The sequence below is a fragment of the Oryctolagus cuniculus genome, chromosome 15 (genome assembly GCF_051225735.1).
Source record: "Oryctolagus cuniculus isolate XC-2025 breed Fujian yellow rabbit chromosome 15, ASM5122573v1, whole genome shotgun sequence".
NCBI lineage: Eukaryota > Metazoa > Chordata > Mammalia > Lagomorpha > Leporidae > Oryctolagus > Oryctolagus cuniculus.
In genome coordinates this window covers 8,821,714-8,841,042 of record NC_142881.1, presented here as the reverse complement: position 1 = coordinate 8,841,042, position 19,329 = coordinate 8,821,714, and the positions used below count along the sequence as shown (strand labels likewise).

Genomic DNA, 19,329 nt, shown 5'->3' with positions numbered 1-19,329 from the left:
GATAGTGGCTTCATGAGAAAGACTGGGGAGGGCCCAGCGCTCGCCTCCATGGCACTGGTGGACTGTCTGCTGCGTGCTGGCCCGCGCCACCTCGCCCGGCAGCCTGAGTGGAGCAGGTGGATGACCCAGTGGCCCGACAAGGGCACAGAGGCCCAGAGAAGTCCAGGAATGCGGCCCAGGTCACACAGAATGCGGCGTGGGGAGGGCTAGAATCCAGAAGGGTTTGATACCACCCAAAACCCAGACCCATGACCACCTGTCTGCTCTTGTGTGTGAGTTGTGGGCTCGTAACTAGAAAGCAGACCTCGTCTCCCTGAGAGCATTGTTTCCCGGTAGACAGTGTCGGTTCTTGGGTAAAGGAGAGCTGATGGCCCGTGCTGTGGCACAGTGGGAAAGCTGACACCTGGGATGCTGGCATTCTGTGTCGGAATGCCGGTTCGAGTCCTGGCTGCTCTACTTCTGAACCAGCTCCCTGCTAAAGCAGCTAGGAAGGCGCCAGAGGATGGCCCAAGTGCTTGGGCTCCTGCACTCACTTGGATGGAGTTCTCTGCTCCTGGCTTCAGCCCGGCCCAACCCTGACTTTTGACTTTTGTGGGCATTTGGGGAGTGAACCAGCGGATGGAAGATCCCCCCCCCCCACATTCCATCATTCTGCCTTTCAAATAAATAGGTAAATAAATAAGTAAGTCTTCAAAGAAAGAAAGAAAGAAAGAAAGAAAACACATGGGAAGAAGGGAGACTGGGCGGAGCTCAGGTGTCTCGGGCAGCCGTGGGCCCTGCGGGCTGGGGCTCTGTGGCTTCCTTTGCTGTCTCCTTGCCCTGCTCCTGCCAGGCTGGGCGTGCCGGGCAGAGCCGAGTGCTGCCTCCACCCTCCTGCTCTGACTCACGGCTTCTCTCAGGCCAGAAGCGCACACCAGCAGGAGGGCGGAGGGGCCTCCTAACTCCGTCCAGGCTGAGCCAGAGGAGCTGGTGCTGAGTGGGCCGTGTGCTTTCCACTCAGCTGGTCTCAGCAGTGCATTCAGCCTCAGTAGGGGATGAGAAGCGCTTTTCTACAGTGAGAAAATACCCATTTACGGTAACACTTGGCATAGAGAAAAGGTAAAATCACCAACTCTGGCACCATCTGCAGACAATTTTTTTTAAAGATTTTATTTTGTTTATTTGAGAGGTAGAGTTACAGACAGAGAATGAGAGACAGAGAAAGGTCTTCCATCTGCTGGTTCACTCCACAGATGGCCACAATGGCCAGAGCTGAGGCGATCCAAAGCCAGGAGCCGGGAGCTTCTTCCAGGTCTCCCATGTGGGTGTAGGGGCCCAAACACTTGAGCCATGTTCTGCTGCCTTCCCAGACCCTAGCAGAGAGCTGCATTGGAAGTGGAGCAGCTGGGACTTGAACCGGTGCCCATATGCGATTCCGGCACCGCAGGCAGGGGCTTAGCCCACTACACCACAGCGCCGGCCCCAACAATTACTCTTGAAATACTGGTGTGCAATTTTCTGGGTTTTTCTCTAGTTATTTTATTTTTAAAGATTTATTTATTTATTTGAAAGAGTTCCAGAGAGAGAAGGAGAGACAGAAAGCGAGATCTTCCATTTGCTGGTTCATTCTCCAAGTGGCTGCAATAGCTGGGGCTGAGCCAAGCCAAAGCCAGAAGCTTCATCTGGGTGTCCTACGTGGATGGCAGGGGCCAAGGACTGGGGCCGTCTGCCGCTGCTTTCCCAGGCCGTTATCAGGAAGCCGGCTCAGAAATGGAGCAGCCAGGATACCAGCCAGCACCCATACCAGATGCCAGCACCACAGGGGCAGTTTAAGCACCATGCCACAACGCTGGCCCCCTCGTCCTTTCTTTAGGTTTATTTATTTGAGAGAGAGAGAGAGATCAATATTCCGTCTGCTGGCTCCTGGTCCACTCTCCATGTGGCTGGGCCAGGCTGAAGCCAGGAGCCTGGAACTCCACCCTGGTCTCCCACGTGGGCGGCGGGGGCCCGAGCACTTTGGGTCATTGCCGCTTTCCGAAGTGCATTAGCAGGAAGCTGGAGCAGCCGTGGAGCAGCCAGGACTCAGACCGGCACTCCAACATGGGATGTCGGCATCGCAAGTGGTGGCTTAACCCGCTGTGCCGCAACACCGGCCCCTCTAGCTGTTTTCTCTACTGATTGTGCGGTAGTTGTATTTTTTAGGTGGCAAAGCGTCCACGAGATACTGCATGCATACCGATGCTGCCCGGTGTTCCTTGGCGATTGCTTCTAGGGCCCTGGCAGTTGCCAACATTCACGGATCCCAATTCCTGTCCATAGAGTGGTGTCATATTTAGTTATTGTCTAGCCAACTTTCTCACACACGTTATATCATCTCTGGACTACTTACAATACCTAATGCAATACGAAGGCTAAGAAAACAGTTGTTATGCTGCATTGTTTAGGAGTAATGACCAAAAAATTGTATGTTTAGTTCAGATTTTTTTTTAGTATTTTCTGTGGTTGAATCCACAAATGGGGAACCCAGGAATACAGAGGGCCAACTGCCTGTGTGTGTGTGCACACGCACACTTTAATATATACCTGTAATGTATACTTTGAAAATACTAAAATATGGCCAGCATTGTGGCACAGCAGGTGAAGCTGCCACCCGTAACGGCGGCACCTCATATGAGCACCGGTTCGAGTCCCGACTGCTCTGCTTCAGATCCGGCTCCCTGCTAATGCGCCTGGGAAAGCAGTAGAAGATGGTCCAATGGGCGTGGGCCCCTGCCACCCAGGTGGGAGACCCGGATGAGGGTTCTGGCTTCAGCCTGGCCCAGCCCCAGGCCATTGGCGGCCATTTGCAGAGTGAAACAGTGGACGGAAGGTCTCTGTCTCCCTCTCTCCCTCTTTCTCTGTAACTTGCCTTTCAAATAAATAATGAAATCTCAGGTTGTTTTAGAGCAGTTTGAGGCTTGCAGAAAAGCAGTGCAGGGAGCTCTGGAGCCCCGTCTCCTCCTCCACGCGGGGCTTCTGATACCAACAGCTCGCATTAGTGGGATGCATTTGTTGCAGTTAATGAGTCAATGTGGATCCATTACTATTGATCGGAGTCTGCGGCTGACATTAGGGTTCACTGCGCCCGCCGTGTGCTCTGTGCGTCTTACGAAGTCACAAGATCAGGAAGCCACCATCACTGGAGCACTCCGGAATTTTCCTGCCTTTGCCACGCCCTGTGCTCCACGGTGCGTCCTCCCTCCGCCCCTCAAATCCACGGCCATCACTGACCCCTTTGCCCTCTTCAAAGCTGTCTCTGTAGATTCTTCTTGCTACCAATTTTTTTTTTGAAAGATAGAGTTACTGAGCGAGAGAGGGCGGTCTTCCATCTGCTGGTTCACTCCTCAAATGGCTGGAGCTGCGCTGATCCGAAGCCAGGAGCCAGGAGCTTCTTCTGGGTCTCCCACGTGGGTGCAGGGGCCCGAGGACTTGGGCCACCTTCTACTGCTTTCCCAGGCCACAGCAGAGAGCTGGATTGGAAGAGGAGCAGCTGGGACTCGAACTGGCGCCCATCTGGGATGCCGGCGCTGCAGACCAGGGCTTTAACCCACTGCGCCTCAGCTCTGGCCCCCACCAGTTTTTAAAATTAGTATACAGTAACACTGAAGGGCATCTGCTCTGAGAGCCTGGTGGGAGTGTACGCTTCTATACACCCAGGTCTAGACCTAGGTCATTTCCATCTCCCAGAATGTTCTCTCAGTTCCTCTCTGCCCAAGAGGGACAACTAGGCTGACGTCTGTGGATTAGTTTTGCTAATTCCACACCTTGTGTAAAGCGGGATTACGTGGTGTGTATGCTTTGGTATCTGGTTTCTTTTATACATTGCTATTGTTGATTCTTAGACTTATTTTTATCGTACTAAAAACATAGGACATAACTTTACCGTCTTAACTGTTTCTCAGGGAACAGTTCACTAATGTTCTAAGTGATTCACGTTGCGCAACCAGTGTCCCCAGAGTTTTGTAAGGCAGAGCTGAGGTCACTAACTGAGACCTTTTGAGATGCAGGTGTTTTACTGCTTTCTGTGTTCTCTGAGTGCGGTTTCAGCTGCATCTCACATTTTGCTGGTTGTGTGTTCGTTTTCGTATTCAAGTACTTTCTAATTGCCTCTGACTACTTCTTTGACTCACGAGCTATTTAAAGTGTATTGTTTATTTCCTGATACGGGATTTTCCGGATATCACTGATTTTTAATTTCAGTCCATTGTAGGCAGATAAAGTATTTTATATAACTTAATTTAAATTTACTGAGACTTTTTATACACACAATACAGACTATATTATACATGTTCCATCTGTACTTGAAAAGAATGCTGTTTTGCTGCTAGGAACAGTGTTTAACGGGAGTTAGTCAGGTTGGCTGATAGGATTGTTAAGGTCTTCTGCATCCATACCGACTCTTGTCCACGTGTTCAAGCAGCTGAGAGAAGGATGTGGAATACCAGACTAAAGTCGTGTGCTTGTCCGTTTCTTCCTGCAGTTCTGTCATCTTTGGTTTTTTGTATTTTGGGGCTCTTGTCAGGTACATAGAGTTTTAGAACGTTTACGTCTTATTAATTAAATCATTTACCACTATGAAATGACCTTTTTGTTTGTAATATTCTTTGCTCTTAAAGCTACTTTGATGGAATTCAAACACAACAGCCCTCTCTTTTTAATATGTATTCATTATTTATTTGAAAGGCAGAGTTAGAAGAAAAGAGCGAGATCTTCCATCTGCTGGTTCACTCCCCAAGTGGCCGTAATGGCCAGGATGAAGCCAGGAGCCAGGAGCTTCATCTGGGTCTCCCACATGGGTGCAGGGGCCCATCTTCCACTGCTTTCCCAGAGGCATTACCAGGGAGCTGGGTTGGAAGTGGAGCATCCATGTGGGATGGTGGTGGCTTAACCTGCTCTGCCACTGTGCCAGCTCCAATAGCCTTCTTCTGAATAGTGTTTCTGTTGTCTCTCTCCCCTCAACTCATCATCTCACTTTCAATCTATCCTTTATTTTTAAAAATGCCTTAATTTGTAGGCAACACTATAGTGTTGTCTGTCTCTTAACAGGAGTGTTGGTAACATTTACGTTTAATGTGATTATTGATATGGCTGGTTTAAATCGATAGTCTTGTTGTCTTCTATATATTCATCCTTTGTTCCTCTTTCCTCCTTTCTTTTGGATTAACTATTTCTATGACTATTTTCCCTCCTTTTTGACTGATTAGCTACAATTATTTGTGCTATTTTAGTGGTTGCTTTAGGAACTATATATATGTGTCTAATCTTTTTTTTAATATATATATTTTTATTTTACTTGAAAGAGTTACACAGAGAGGGAAGGAGGTGGGGGGGGGGCTCTTCCATCTGCTGGTTCACTCCCCAGATGGTGGCAATGGCTGGAGCTGCCCCAATCCGAAGCCAGGAGCAAGGAGTCTTCTGGGTCTCCCATGCAGGTGCAGGGGCCCAAGGACTTGGGCCATCTTCCACTGCTTTCCCAGGCCACAGCAGAGAGCTGGATTGGAAGTGGAGCAGCCGGTCTCGATCCAGCGCCCATACTGGATGCCGGCACTGCAGGTGGTGGCTTTACCTGCTGCGCCACAGCACTGGCCCCTATGTGTCTGATCTATCACAATCTCGCTTCCAGTGATATTAGACCGTTTTGTGTATATTGAAGAGGCTCACGACATACTTTCATTTTTCCTCTTTGGTCTTTGTGCTATTGTCATCATACATTTTATTTCTATATAAGTTATAAATTCCACAATGATACTATTGTTTTAGCTTTAATTTTTTTTGAAAAAAACTTTTTTTCAAAAAAATTGTATTTTACTTGAAAGGCAGAGTTACAGAGAGAGAGAGAGAGAGAGAGATTTTTCACCTACTAGTTCACTCCCCAATAGCCACAGCAGCCTGGGCTGGGCCTGGCTGAAGCGAGGAGCCAGAAGCTTCTCCAGGTCTCCCATGTGGATGCGGGAGCCCAAGCTCTTGGGTCATCCTCCACTGCTTTCCCAGGTGCATTAGCAGGGAGCTGGAGCAGAAGCGGAGCAGCTGGGACTCAAACTGGTGTCCACATGGGATGCCTGTGTTGCAGACCATGGCCCAGCGTGCTACGCCACAGTGCCGGCTTTTGCTTTATCTATCTTGTAAAAGAGGTGTAAACCTGCTTAGTTATAGTTCCAGTGTTTTTTATTCTTTTGTGACAATCTTGATTTCTGTTCTTTTTCTTTCTGCTTGAAGGATTTCCATGAACATTTCTTGAAACGTAGGTCTCCTGGCAACGAACTCTCTTAGCTTGTGTGTGTTTGAGAAGCCGCTATGTCCCCCATGACTGAGCCGAGTGTTTCCTCTGGGTGGAGGGTGCCAGGCGTCAGCTTCCTTCTTCCCGGATTTTAGAGCTGGTGCTCCACGAGATGCCGGCGTGCGTTATTTCCAGCAGAAGATGAATGTCGTTTCGTGGTTTTCACTGGTTTGAAGCAATTTGGTTACGACATACCGCAGCCTGGGCTTCTCTGTTTCTTATGCTCGGAGTTGGTTGCAATTCCTGGATGTGTGGGTTTCTAGTTCACGTGATATTTGGAAATTTCTCAGCCATTCTCTCCTTTTTTAAAAAAAAGATTTATTTATTGATTTGATAGGCAGAGTTACAGAGAGTTAGAGCCAGAGCCAGAGAGAGAGAGAGAGAAAGGTCTTCCACCCACTGGTTCACTCCCCAGATGGCCACAATGGCCAGAGCAGTGCTGATCCAAAGCCAGGAGCCAGGAGTTTCTTCCAGGTCTCCCACGTGGGTGCAGGGCCCCAAGGACTTGAGCCATCTTCTACTGCTTTCCCAGGCCACAGCAGAGAGCTGGATCAGAAGTGGAGCAGCCAGGTCTTGAACCAGTGCCCATATGGGATGCCGGCACTGCGGGTGGCAGCTTTAGCTGCTATGCCACGGCACCGGCCCCAGCTACTGTTTCTTCATATATATATTTTTAATCTCTCGCCTTCCTTTGGGGCTCCCATTACTCACCTGTGTGGCTGCTCAGCCTCGTCCCACAGCTCAGTGTTGCTCTGTGTGGGCGTTGTTTTCTCATCTGCATGTTGTTTGGGGCTTCCGGTGCCCTGTCCAGATTCGCCCATCATTTCCCTTCGCTGGCTAATCCGTCATTTTATTCTCACCCCGTGTGTTTTTCACTTTATGCCTTGCAGTTTTCATCTCTAGGAGTTTGAGATGTGTCTATCTTTTGTGTCTGCGTGAACCATGCTTAATCTTTCTTCTAGCCTCCAGAGCACACAGAATAACACTGTTTAAAATTCCCCCGTGCACTGACCCTGTCACCCGTGTGTCGTCTCAGGGTCGGTTTTGAGGACTAGAGCTTTCTCTCCTTGCTTGACCATATTCTCCTGCCTCTCGTATGCCAGAGACTGTGGCTTTAAGCTTCGGGGATCTGGATCTTTCCATATTCCTGTAAATATTGTTGAACTTTGCTCTGCGGTGTAGCTATCTGGAACAGCTTAATCCTGTGGGTCTCGCTCTGTTATGTAGACAGAGCAGTGTGTAGGTGAGGGCTGGATTTTCCTACCGAGGCGAGGTCTTTTTTGGGGGTGGGCGTCGGGCACAGCAGTTAAGGTGCCGGTTGGCGTGCCTGCGTCTCACGTTGGAATGTCTGGGTTCGCGTCCCAGCTCCATTCCTGACTCCAGCTTCCTGCTAACCACAGGTAATGGCTAACCAGTGCCTGCTAACCACAGGTACTGCCGCTCACGGGGAGACCTGGATTGAATTCTGGGCTCTTGGCTTCAGCCTGGCCCAACCCTATCTGTTGGAGGGCATTTGGGGGGTGAAACAGAGGATAGAAGATTCTTTCTGTCTTTCAAATAAAATGAAAAATATGCACTCTTACAAACCTTTCTCCTGATGCCTCCTGAGCTGTGAGGTTTGCTGCCCCAGCTGGAGAAGCCTGGAGCCACTCCCAGCTGTGTGCGGGCTTCCAGCACCGCTCCCTCTGAGCCGGGCAGGTGGTCTGTGCCGAGGCTCGGGGGTCCACACGGGCTCACGATGAGCACCGCTCTGCCTCTCTCTAGGGTTCTCTCGATCGACCCTCTCCTCTCTGGTTCTCTGCCCTGGGAACTCTCGCTGCCTTGGTCTCTCCAGGCCGCTGGGGTCTGCCTAGGTCACCTTCCCCACCCCCAGGCCGCCCTCTCCAGTCCTTAAGCTGGGGCGACAGCCGGCTTCCCTCACAGTTTTTCGTGTCCAAGGACAACTGTCCTTCCTTTCCTGTGCCTCTGTCCTTAGCCACCTGCCGTTCTCCCAGCCTCTCGTAGTTAATGATTCTTTATGTGACATTGTCCAACCCAGGCTCTCTGGAGGCATTCAGAAGGCACCAGATCAAGTTTCTTCCTTTGGTCTTTAAATGGAAATGCTGCCAAACACTTGCCATTTATTTTGGGAGCAGTGGGAAAAGAGTTAGGGAAAGGAAGCCACGGGCAGAAGCCAATGTCTTTTCTCATCTCACAGAGACGCGCGGTCCCTGGGTCCTTCTGAGGCTCGGACACAAACTCGGACAGCAGGGACCCTCCCAGAGCCGTCACCGCGGGTGCCTTTCGCTGGGAAGGAGCCTGGAGCCCTTAGGTCTTTGCCACTGAACCAGCCTGGCTCTCAATCGTTGACTCAGCTACTTTCCAGCACCTGCTCCCCACCCCCGTTTAGGTCAATGGGGTCGTGAGACGAATCTCAAGGAAACAGGCTGGTTACTGGGGTTTAGTCTAAAAAGAAACTTTGACCACATTTTTCAGCTCCACACACGTGAACTCAGTCTCAGAGAGGTGACCCGGGTAACAGCTTATCGTCTAAGTGCTTGAGCCGCACTCTGCCACTCCCAGGAGCTGGATTGGAAGTGGAAGAGTTGGGACCCAAACCACGTGCTCCGGTGTGGGACGCCGGCACCCCAAGTGGTGACTCAGCTGCTGTGCCATGCGCCTGCCCCTGTTCCTCTCCTTACGGGGACACCCGTCCTGGAGGATTGGGGGCTCCCCTCCGTAGCTTTGTTTAACCCCCATTATTTCCGTTATTTGTCTCCAAATAGTCATTTTGGGGGTCATTTGACACACTGGAGTCAACATATGGATCTGGGGGGACACAGGCATATATTTTAAAAAATTTTAACAGGAATGCACGTCAGCTTCCCGCTGTGTGCGTCCATCATAATGGAACGTGTGTGCCTTGCGTGGGAAGCTGGAATTTGGGGAGTGGACGTGGAGCATAGAATCTTTCCTCCGGACACACCCAGAACTCAGTGGGTCTGCATCTGTGTAAACAGGTGCGGACGTAGCAGGCAGCTCCAAAAGAAAAAAAAATTTCCATACATTTGCCTTTGCTACTATTCTTCCCTATAATAGCTAAAGAAAGTAGTAAAAGGCTTAGAAAAATCCCTACTTCTGTTAATTTTACCTGGAGTAAATGTTGATATGTGCTTGGAGTCAGTATGCAAAATCACAGCTGTGTAGAAATGACAAAAAATTGTACCCCCTTAAAATATAGAGAGAGGAAAAGAAATTGATTAGAACACAAAGTGGCAAGTGCTAAAGGGATTTTTTTTTCTATATCTTCCAAATTTTATTTTGGCCATAAAGTGTTTTTTTAAATAAAACTAGAAGTCTGCAACATGGTTCAAGTATGCTGTGCAATAAGCTATTTTATACTTACTGGGTAACTGGTTATCTACACCAAGTCCATAATTCAGACCTAAGTTTCCTGTGTGCTTCACACTTTTTTCTATACACATGTCGCCCAGCTAAGCATGTCCATGTTGAGATCAATGCGGATACACAGGTGATTCAGAGCCCGGCAGCTGGACAGGAGACTTCATAAGATGGAGTTGAAAGATACGCATGTTTCTCGTGGACTTGTTGAATACGCCTCACGAACTGGCCTCGTGCAGAAATTCTCTGGCTAGCTAGAAGTGATTTCTGGGTTGTGCCTCTCACTGCACCACTTGTTAAACGCGAAGATGCAAGTGAGCTGTCTTCAAGATTAGCTCTTCCTTCAAACCATGGCTTTATCAGAGTGTGTGTCCTCTCCTGAACACTTAAGGACCCCCATGCAAGCCCCCCTTGTAATCCCTACAGAACTGGTTCAAGGTCCCTGTTATGGGCTGGCGTGCTGTGGCATAGTGTGTTAAGCCACTGCCTATAACACCAGCATCTCATATGGGTGCTGGTTAGTGTTCTGACTGCTCTGCTTCTGATCCACTCCCTGCTAATGCGCTGGGAAAAGCAGTGGAAGACACCCAAGTCCTTGGGTCCCTGCCAGCCATGTGGGAGACTTGGAAGAAGCTCCTGGCTCCTGGCTTTGGCCTGGCCTAGCCCTGGCCATTGCAGCCATCTGAGGAGCGAACCATTAGATGGAAGATCCCTCTCTGTCCATCTCTCCCTCTTTCTCTGTAACTCTGACCTTCAAATAAATCTGAAAAAAAAATCAGCAACAACTAAACAAACAAACAAAACCCTCTTATGATTTCTTCTTGTTAAAAACTTTCTGGGCTTCTTGCATTTTAGACAAGTACGATTGTGTTTCCATATTCACTACTGATGAGCATAGCAAGTCCCACACTGACTGTGACGCATTGCATTGGTTCTTTTTGGAGAAAGTGAGGGCATGTGGCATGGCTATGTTGGGGGGTAGAGGCTGAGGGCTGCGTGGGGACTCTGGCTGTGGCTGAGGCACCTGGTGGCCTTTTGGGGAGGAGGGTTGGGAGCGAGCCTGCCTGCAGTGTGGCTCTGTCCTTGGTTTCCGTGAGAACCAGTGAAACATTCAGTGTTTTCATTGTTGGCAGCACTGGGCGCGGAGGCTCCTGCTCCACTTCTGAGAGTGCCGCCGGCCCGGATCCCTGCATCGCGTCCCCAGAGGTGACCGAGCCGAGGAAGCGCCCACAGGAAGCCAAGGGGCTGGAAGGTTCTGCGCTGCCCAGCCCGCCGCTGCCCTGGGAGCAGGAGCGGCCCGCTATGCCGTTCGCCGAGTGCACCCCGGAAGGTTGCTCTGCCAGGCCAGCAGCAGCACCTGAAGATGGTCCCCTCGCTCAGCTCCCCAGGAGGGGACCGTCCCCGAGTGCCCCAGGGGATGCTGGGACAGCCTTGGCCCTGGAAGGGGACAGCCCTGCTCCGCACATCGTGGCTGCCATCGTCCCCAGCGCTGGGAGAGAGAGTGAGCTGGAGGATGTAGAGGGACAGAAGACCTCTTCCTCCAGCTGTGCTGAGCGGTCGTCTAGAAATCCCCCAGTGCCTCCCGGAGAGCCGGTGAAGGGCCAGCTGTGTGCAGAGGGGGACCGGCCTGCAGGCTCACAGGGTGCAGAGTTCAGTCAGGGCGTGGCACCTGCTGCAGCCCAGCCAGGCGAGGAGTGCCCGGCCAGCCGGGAGGAGTCGCCCCTCAAACCAGAGGCCCTGCCCCCACCACGTCCCTCCCAAAGAGCCTCAGACGGAGACAAATGCCAAGTGCAGGACTCACCTTGGGGTCCAGCTGATAGCTTGGAGTTCCTCGAGAGGGGCCACCCCTTTCAGAGTAATTCAGGGGCTTCCCGAGAAGCCGAAGGGGAGGCCGTGCTCCAGGGAGGCTGCCAGCAGCCACCCAGGGACCACTTGCCACACACAGAGCTGCCCAGGGACATGCCGAGCCCTGCCCCGGCAGCAGGGGCCGGTGGCTCTTGGACGGAAACTCTGGACACTAGCACGGCTCAAGGTGATTTGCGGACCGGGACAGGGGGACTTGAGCCAGAGGAAGCTGTCCCTGTGGCCGCAGGAGGCCAGCCTGCAGGAGGGGTGCTGAGCGTGGAGTCCTCCCTGCCAGGGGGAGTGCATTCAGCTTCAAGCCTCGCTTCCCTGCCGGCTGCCGCGGGAGCATCCAGCAGGTTGGCCAGCGAGCCCGTTTCCGGAGCCGAGCTGCCGGTTTCTACAGATCCAGCCGAAGAGTTGGTGGACGCAGGGTTGGCAGGATCGGAGAAGCAAGCATCCGATCCAGGAAATGAGCAAGGGCATCCAGAAGGGAGCCTTGGGGACGTGCCTGTCCCATCCCTCCAGGAGAAGGGGGAGTGCTCCACCAGGGAGCAAAGGCACACAGTCCCAGCAGGGGGGCCGCCCCCGCCCCCTCCCCCTCCCAGCACATCAAGCGAAAGTTCCAGGAGCCCACTGGGGCCAAAGGGTGGCGTTGAGGTTCCTGAAGATGCTGAGAGCCCAGCAGGGGCCCAGGAAGCAAGCAGACCCCCCGGAGCCAACCCGAGGGCACGGGAAGAAGCCCCAGAGCCTTCTGGTGGGGCGGATCCTGGGCACTGGGGGGGACAGGAGTCCCAGGCCTTCCACGGCAAGCCTGATCCGGAGGTGGATGACGATGTGGCCCCGAAGGCAACAGGCGGTGCAGACAGCAGAGCTCTTCCTGGTGCAGGCGCAGACGCAGGCGCAGACGGGCCACCCAGAAGGGCAGAAGGGCCTGGGCGCCCACCAGCAGAGGCAGGGAGGCAGGTGCTGGCCGAAACCCACGCAGCCCATTCAGCTGCCGTGCTGCACAGATTCCGTGAGGAGGAGGGCCCTGCCCTGGATGGAGCTGCTGAGCGCACTGTTTCAGAAGGAGCCATCGGGGAGCAGCCGGGGTCACAGAGCAAATGTCCCGACATCCTTCAGGGCGAGGGAGGCTCAGGATCTGCGTTAGAATCTGAGAATCCAGCTTTCGCAGCAAGGCCCGCTGCAGAGGTTGTACCCGAGGCCCAGGAGAGCGCTCCAGAAACCACGCTGACGGGCAGCTGTGACAGGGAGGGCTTGCCGACCGCACCCCTGGGCCAACCCCGTGGGCTGGGGTGCGGTGCAGCTGGACAGGAAGTTCATGCTGATGGGCCACCTCCCCAGGATGGGGAGAACCCGACAGTGGCCCCTGGACTCACCACACTTGACCTGGAGCGAGATGGGCAGGGAGATCCATCCGTCTCAGGCAACACCCAGACCACAGGGGCCACATCGGAGAGGCCCCCGCAGTCTGCTAAAAGCCGTCTGGAGTCCTCCCAGTTGGACCCAGAAACTCCGATCTCTGATGTGCTCAAACAGAAGCCCCACCCGCCCGACAGTGGGAAAGAGACTTCTCCAGGTGATGCAGGCTTCGAGATGCCCCGTGTACCTGTACCTGTGGAACCTTGCAGGGCTGCGTGCTCACCTGCTCCCGGAGGACAGGAGCAGGCTTCTGGCTCAGACCCCCCACGTGAGCCCCCCGAGGGCAGTGTGTCTCAGGGTCCAAGTTCATCTCCCAGGAAGGCAGATCCAGAGATTTCTCCTGCAGAGGACTCAGAGTCGGCCGCCCCCATAGAACAGAAGCTGCTGGTGCAGGGGGCAGATGAGCAAGAGGGAGCAGACAGAGGTCAGCCCTCAGGGGTCTCGCCTCCTGCAGAGCACGCCTTGGAAGACTCCAATCTTGCAGGCGATGTGAATGGAAAGGAATATGACCAGGCTGGGCAGGGGCAGGACAAGCCCTGGCAGGACCTGGCCGATGCTTCGAGAGCAGGCGGCCGGCATGAAGAAGCACGTCCCGGGGATGCGGGAGTCTCTGAAACTTCCTTGGCTTGGCCCGGGCTCCCAGGCTTGGGCGAGCCGGAGATGGCAAGCAGCAGCGCTCATGCACTTGACTCAGGGACCCTCCCAGGGGCAGCTCCCTGCTTGCCAGCCCCAGTGGCTGCCGGCCCCACTGTCACGCCCCCTCAGCCTGCGTGTGGTGAAACCCAGCAAGGCAGGCAGCAGCCAGTGCCGGCCCCATGGCTAGAGATGGAGCAGCTTCCGGGCTCCGTCACGGAGGCCGGAAAGTTACCTGGAGGTTTCTCAGCAAGCAGTGAAGGCGGGGCTGCCGAGAGAAGTGGGAATGCTGATGGAGACCCAGGGGTGCAGCGGGCTCCCCAGCACCCAGGAGAAGATGCTGGCAATGGCAGCTTCCTTCAGACTGACCCCTGCCTCACCCCCCAGGAGGGAGCATCTACCTTGGCCCTCGGTGCGCCCTGCCAGGCTGAGCAGCCCACGCTCAGCTGCCAGGATGCCTGGCTGCCAGCCGGAGAGCTGCGTGGGGCTCCCAGGAGTGCAGTGGATACGCCCGCCCAGCAGGCTGTGCCCAACCCTGAGGGGCTCCTGCCGGGTGCGCCCCCTGTGGAGGCTGCTCCCGACACTCCTTACACTCCTTATCTACATATCGATGGTGCAGCCGCTGGGAAGGGAGCAGAAGATGGCGGGGTGAAAGCTGCCTCCTGGGGGACCTGCCCCAGAACTCCTGCCGAAGTCGCCTGTCCCCCAGGGGGATCCCTGCTTGCCGTGGACGACGCCATCTCTGTGACACACTCTGCTGGCTCCTGCACCTCCCTCTTGCCACCAGGAGCTGCAGGTGAGGAAGTCTCTAACGTGCAACCCAGCAGCGAAAGCCCCGAAGCTGGAGCCACTGAGGCCCCCCTGGGTTCCGTGCCCTACCTGGACAGGCTGCTGCTTCCGGCCAAGGCTCAGCAGACAGCAGGGCAGGAGAGAACAGCGGCCGCTCCGGGTGTAGATGCTGAGGCCAGTGAGACCCCAGCGTGTCCTGCCAGTGCAAGCGGGGCAGCGAGAGAGACGGAGGGCAGCGGGGAGAGGACAGGAGCCTCCCGCGACCTGAAGAGGAGCACGCCAGGTGGTGTGGACGTAAGCTCCAAGCAGAGCAGCGCCATTGCCGGGCTCCCTGACTTCAGGGAGCACATCACCAAGATCTTTGAGCAGTCCGTGCTGGGCGTCCTGGCCTCCGAGCGGCCCCGGAGTGCACCTGCAGGAAAGCCAGGACCTGAGAAGTCTGCGCAGGGCAAGGACCCCACCATGGCGCTCAGCCCAGAGAAGCTTCTAGATGGGACTCAGGGTGTGGCCATTCCCCCTCTGCCTGCACTTCCTGCTGGGTTCTACATGGAGAAGAAGCAAGAGTTGGCTGAGGTTTCCCTTCTGGTTCCCCAGGATCCAGCTCCAGACAAGCTGCTGGGTCTCAGGGTGCCGGCCTCTGAGCAGAACCTGCCAGGTGCTGGGGTGGGGGAGGTGACAACAGGTGTCCCACCCACAGCGAGGGGAAGCGAGGGGCCAGAGGGGGCTGGGGAAGCCCAGGCTCACTCCCAGTCAGGGAGCGAGGGGCAGGCTGCAGCCTCAGGCCCTTCCTCTCGTGGGACCTGTGCGGAGAGAGCTGCTGACTTGCAGGTGGCTCCCACGAGCCACAGAGAAGCCTTGGCTGTGGCCGATAGACCTCCTTCCGGAGAGCAGCACCAGGAGACAGCTGCCCGTGACAGGCAGCACAGAGGAGACGGTCCCCAGGAGCCTGCTCGCCCAGAGGGTCCAGGCAACGTGCCCAGCTCCACACATGCCCCGGACATCTCTTCTCCCCGTGGGGACGTCCTGACTGGGCCTGAGGCCAGCGATGAGGCCTGGACCCTGGACACACTTGGAGGTGAGAGGAGGCCTGGAGGTGCTGCCGGCATCGCAGGAGGGCAGAATGTCCCCGGGGAGCAGAGTGCCCCAGAGCCGCCAGCTGGGAAAGCGCTGGGCACTGCCTTGGAGCCTGGCAGAGTGGCAGGACCTGCTGCAGAAGCAGTGGGTGACATCATCTTGAGCCCAGGTGAGACACGGGCACGTGCCTCAGGTGACCTGCCCGAAACAGGTCCTACAGGGGTGCTCGCCAGGTCAGCTCCTGACACAGCTCTGCCAGGGAGCCGTCAAGACCCAGGCTTCCCTGATTCAGTGCAACCCATGGAGGATGCAGCCACCTCGCCCGGGGGCAGCCCAGCCGGGCACCAGCAGGCTGAGGAGCAGCCGAGGCGTGAGCACCCCACTGCGGCCGGGGACAGGAAGGTGTGTGTCTCCTCACCTCCAGAACTTGGCAACATGCAGGACCAGACGCTGCCACCCCTGGTTCCGGAAGAGCTCCAGGCTGCCAGGTATTTACAAGAATAAATTCCCGTGGGGGTGTCGGGGTGTGGGGTCAGCGGCAAAGGTTCCCCCGAGTGCTGAGTTCCATCTCGGCTTGCTTAGGCACACCTGCTCCATGCTATCAGTGTGTTGAGAAGTGGAAAACAGTGAGAGGAATGGTTGGAGGCGTGGCAGCTGTTTGTTTCCAAACATATTCTCTACCCTGTGTTCTTTCAATTCGTCCAACTGAAGCTGTTGGGAAAGTTTGAAATGCCTCTGGCTGGCTGCGGTGGCTGAGTGGTAGGGGATGCCTGGCCGTGTTCGGGAGTCCAGAGCCATCTGGTTTTGAATCTGGATTTATTTAGGCAGAGGGAGCCTAAATAATTCAAAAGCATCTCAAAGCCAGTGACTGTCCACAGCTCTGTTTCCCCAGGGGTTTCGGTGGAGGAGTCACTTAAAGCAGTAGGAGGTGGAGGGCAATGCCCCTCTTCCTAGCTGCGTCATCCAATCGATGGCATTTTTTCCATTATCCCTAAAAGAGCCCCGGGCCTGCCCTGTCCACCTCACCTTTAGTTCCTGGGAAGGATGCTCCAGCAGTCTTGGGCCAGGGCACTTGTAATGAGGCCAGAGGTGTCGGGGGAAGAGAAAGGTCATGGCCTTCAGCAGGCTGCCTCGCCTGCCTTTAGGGGTACGCTGGGTGTTTAGCAGAGCAGAGCAGCCCTTCTGGGGGCCCCGGTCCTCCTACCTGAGTCTTCAGTAGCATAAGGGAGCGGATGGCCACTCCTGTCCTGTCCACCGGGAAAGCGGAGCCCGAGGCGACCAAAACCTCCTTTTTTGCTCAAAGGGACTGGATGGGTTGCTTTCGTGTCTGAGCTTGTTACTTCTAAACCAACTCCAGCTTTACTGAGATAGGATTCTATTCCTAGAACTCATTTAAAGCATACATCTCCCTGGCTTGTGTGTGATCAGAGTTGTGCAGCTGTGGCTACCCCAAGTTCAGAGCATCTTCCTGCCCCTAAGAGAGGCCAGGTCACTGGACACTGCCCTCCACCTCCACCTCCACAGCACTTGGCAGTCACTCATCTAGTGCATTGCCTTCTGGGGCAAATGGGTCAGCATTACTTTAATCTCGGAAGCCGGAAATGGCTCCTCCCCACCTGCAATCATGCTCGGCAGAGGTCTGTGATGAGCCCAGCTGGCAAACACAGCTGTGCACCCCACACCTTCCGCCCGCAGCGTGCCTGGCTGCCGTCCTCCGAGCGTGGGGCTCCCTGGGGTTGTGCTGAAGCTGCTGCTGCACGTCTCACATTCCCGGGGATATGGACACGTCGTGGACAAGCGCGGCAGCATCCCTGGACCTCGATGGCTGTTCCAGGCTGTGTGTTCATGCACATGCATACATGTGTGTTTGCTTGCGCGTACGAGGGGTGGGGCTACATTGTAGAGCCGTGCCTGTGTGTCCCAGGCAGGCATTGTGTCAAGGATCTGATTCATACTTTGCACATGCCGAAGGAACGTGTGATCACCTGTTTTTCGAGTCTGAGCACTTCCTCCCACACCCAGCTGCCTGTGCAGGGACTCTTGGTCTGGCGCGGGTGCGGGGCAGGCGGCTGAAACAGATGCACTTGACACTTCTCTGCTGCTGACTTAGCGAAGAGTTTCCTACAGCCCTTGCTGGCACGTAGCTTTTACATTCCCGGTTAAGGTGTGGGAAGTGCCTGCCTAGCTAGGGACCAGCTCCCCTACCCCACAAGTGGCTGTGTTGTCAGATGTTCTTGGAGACCTCAGGGCCAGACGGACAGTGGCCCAGTAAATACATCACGGTTCATTGTTGCAATCATCCTAAATTTCAAGAATGTCTCCATGTCAGTATTAGAGATTATACTTTTCTGGACCATTGTAAGGAATAGCAAAGTATAAAGAAAAAGGGAAAACCCCACACCCACACCATTTAACAAGGACCGTGGTTTAGCATGGCAGTGTTTTCTCACTGACCTTTTTTTGGTTTAAATATCCGGAGTCTTTTCGTCCCCAGGGTTGTGTGACTTCGCGGTTTCCTGAGCAGTGGACACGTGGATTCCTGCAGCCGCTCGGTTGCTTTTGCCCCTGTTGGGACCTTCATGCTCTCTAGAGCCGTGAGGCCCAGTGCAGCCGCCACTGGCCACGTGCGAGTGGTGATGCAGGGTACACGGACAACTCAGTGTGCAAAAAAAGAGGATAAGATACGTCCACGATTATTTTCGCACTGGTTATATGTGAGAGGATATTTTGGACGTACCGGGTTAAGGTGTATGACTCACATTTATTGTGCTTATTTCTGTTTGTGTTTCTGTGCCGGGTCCTGTGCACCAGCACCCACTTCTCTCTGGTTCTTGAAGGGAGTGGGGGACGGCAGAGGGGTCACCTCCCTCTGCTTTGGGCTCTTGGAGAAAATGCCTCCCGCCACCTCCCCCTCTGTTGTATGAGCTTTCCGGTAAAAATTCTGCCTGCTGGGGCCGGGGGAACCTTTGGCTCCTTTCTGGAGGAGAAGCACAAGGGCAGAGAGGCCATCACAGGTGGTGTCTTCTGTTGGGAGATGATGATAGCTCAGCAGGAGGGAACTGACCATCTCTGGCCGATAGCGTAACAGGAGCCACAGATGGAATCTCCAATCTCCAGCAGCCACATTCCAAAAACCAAACAGAAACAGGTAGAATTAACTCTAATAAGACATTTTTTTGAATCCTGTATATCAAAAGTATTGCTATTTTCATGTGTGGCCAATATAAAAATTATGAAGGCCACGGCCTGCATTCTTGCTTTCAGACTTAGTCTTTTTTAAGATTTATTTTATTTACTTGAAAGAGAATTACAGAGAGAGCTAGAGACAGAGAGAGGTTTTCCATCTACTGGTTCACTCCCCAAAAGGCCTCCATGGTCAGGGCTGGGCCAGGCTGTAGCCAGGAGCCAAGAGCTTCTGCCGGGTCTCCCATGTGGGTGCAGGGGCCCAAGGACTTGAGCCGTATTCCACTGCTTTCTCAGGCACCTTAGCAGAGAGCTGGATTGGAAGTGGAGCAGCCAGCACTCAAACTGCACCCACATGGGATGCTGGTGTCACAGGCTGTGGCCCAAGCCCGCCATGCCCTGCTGGCCCTCGCTACAACATTATAATGGCTGAGGAGAGTGATTCCACACCCCCTACTGAGTAGCCCAGGGTGTACTGAAAGTTAAAATGTGATTGCGTTTTATTGTAAACTTTTCTGTGTATTTTTCCTGGTGAACCTCACTGTATTGTGTTTTACCATCAAGATAATGGTTTTAGTTGCATATAAACAGCAAAGCAAATCAAAACCAAGTTGTCTGCTCTTTGCTGGTTATCAGGTGATGAGCTTTCGATGGACTCTGTTGCACTGGAAGACCTTCGGGAGCTGAGGGCTGAGGCCACGGCTCTG

At 54.2% G+C, this 19,329-nt stretch overlaps 1 protein-coding gene across 30 annotated transcripts in view; it reads left to right on the top strand.

The window, feature by feature from the left end:
* The window catches only part of TACC2 (transforming acidic coiled-coil containing protein 2), a 202,534-nt gene that overhangs the window by 49,455 nt on the left and 133,750 nt on the right, over positions 1–19,329 (top strand). For 28 of the 30 annotated variants that reach the window (XM_051824267.3, XM_051824261.3, XM_051824259.3 and 25 more), the window contains one exon: positions 10,810–15,927. The exons of the other annotated variants lie outside the window; for them this stretch is intronic. In XM_051824267.3, coding sequence (XP_051680227.3) covers positions 10,810–15,927 — 5,118 coding nt within the window. Of the gene's footprint in view, positions 1–10,809; positions 15,928–19,329 lie in introns of those variants that run through there. 30 annotated transcript variants of the gene reach the window in all.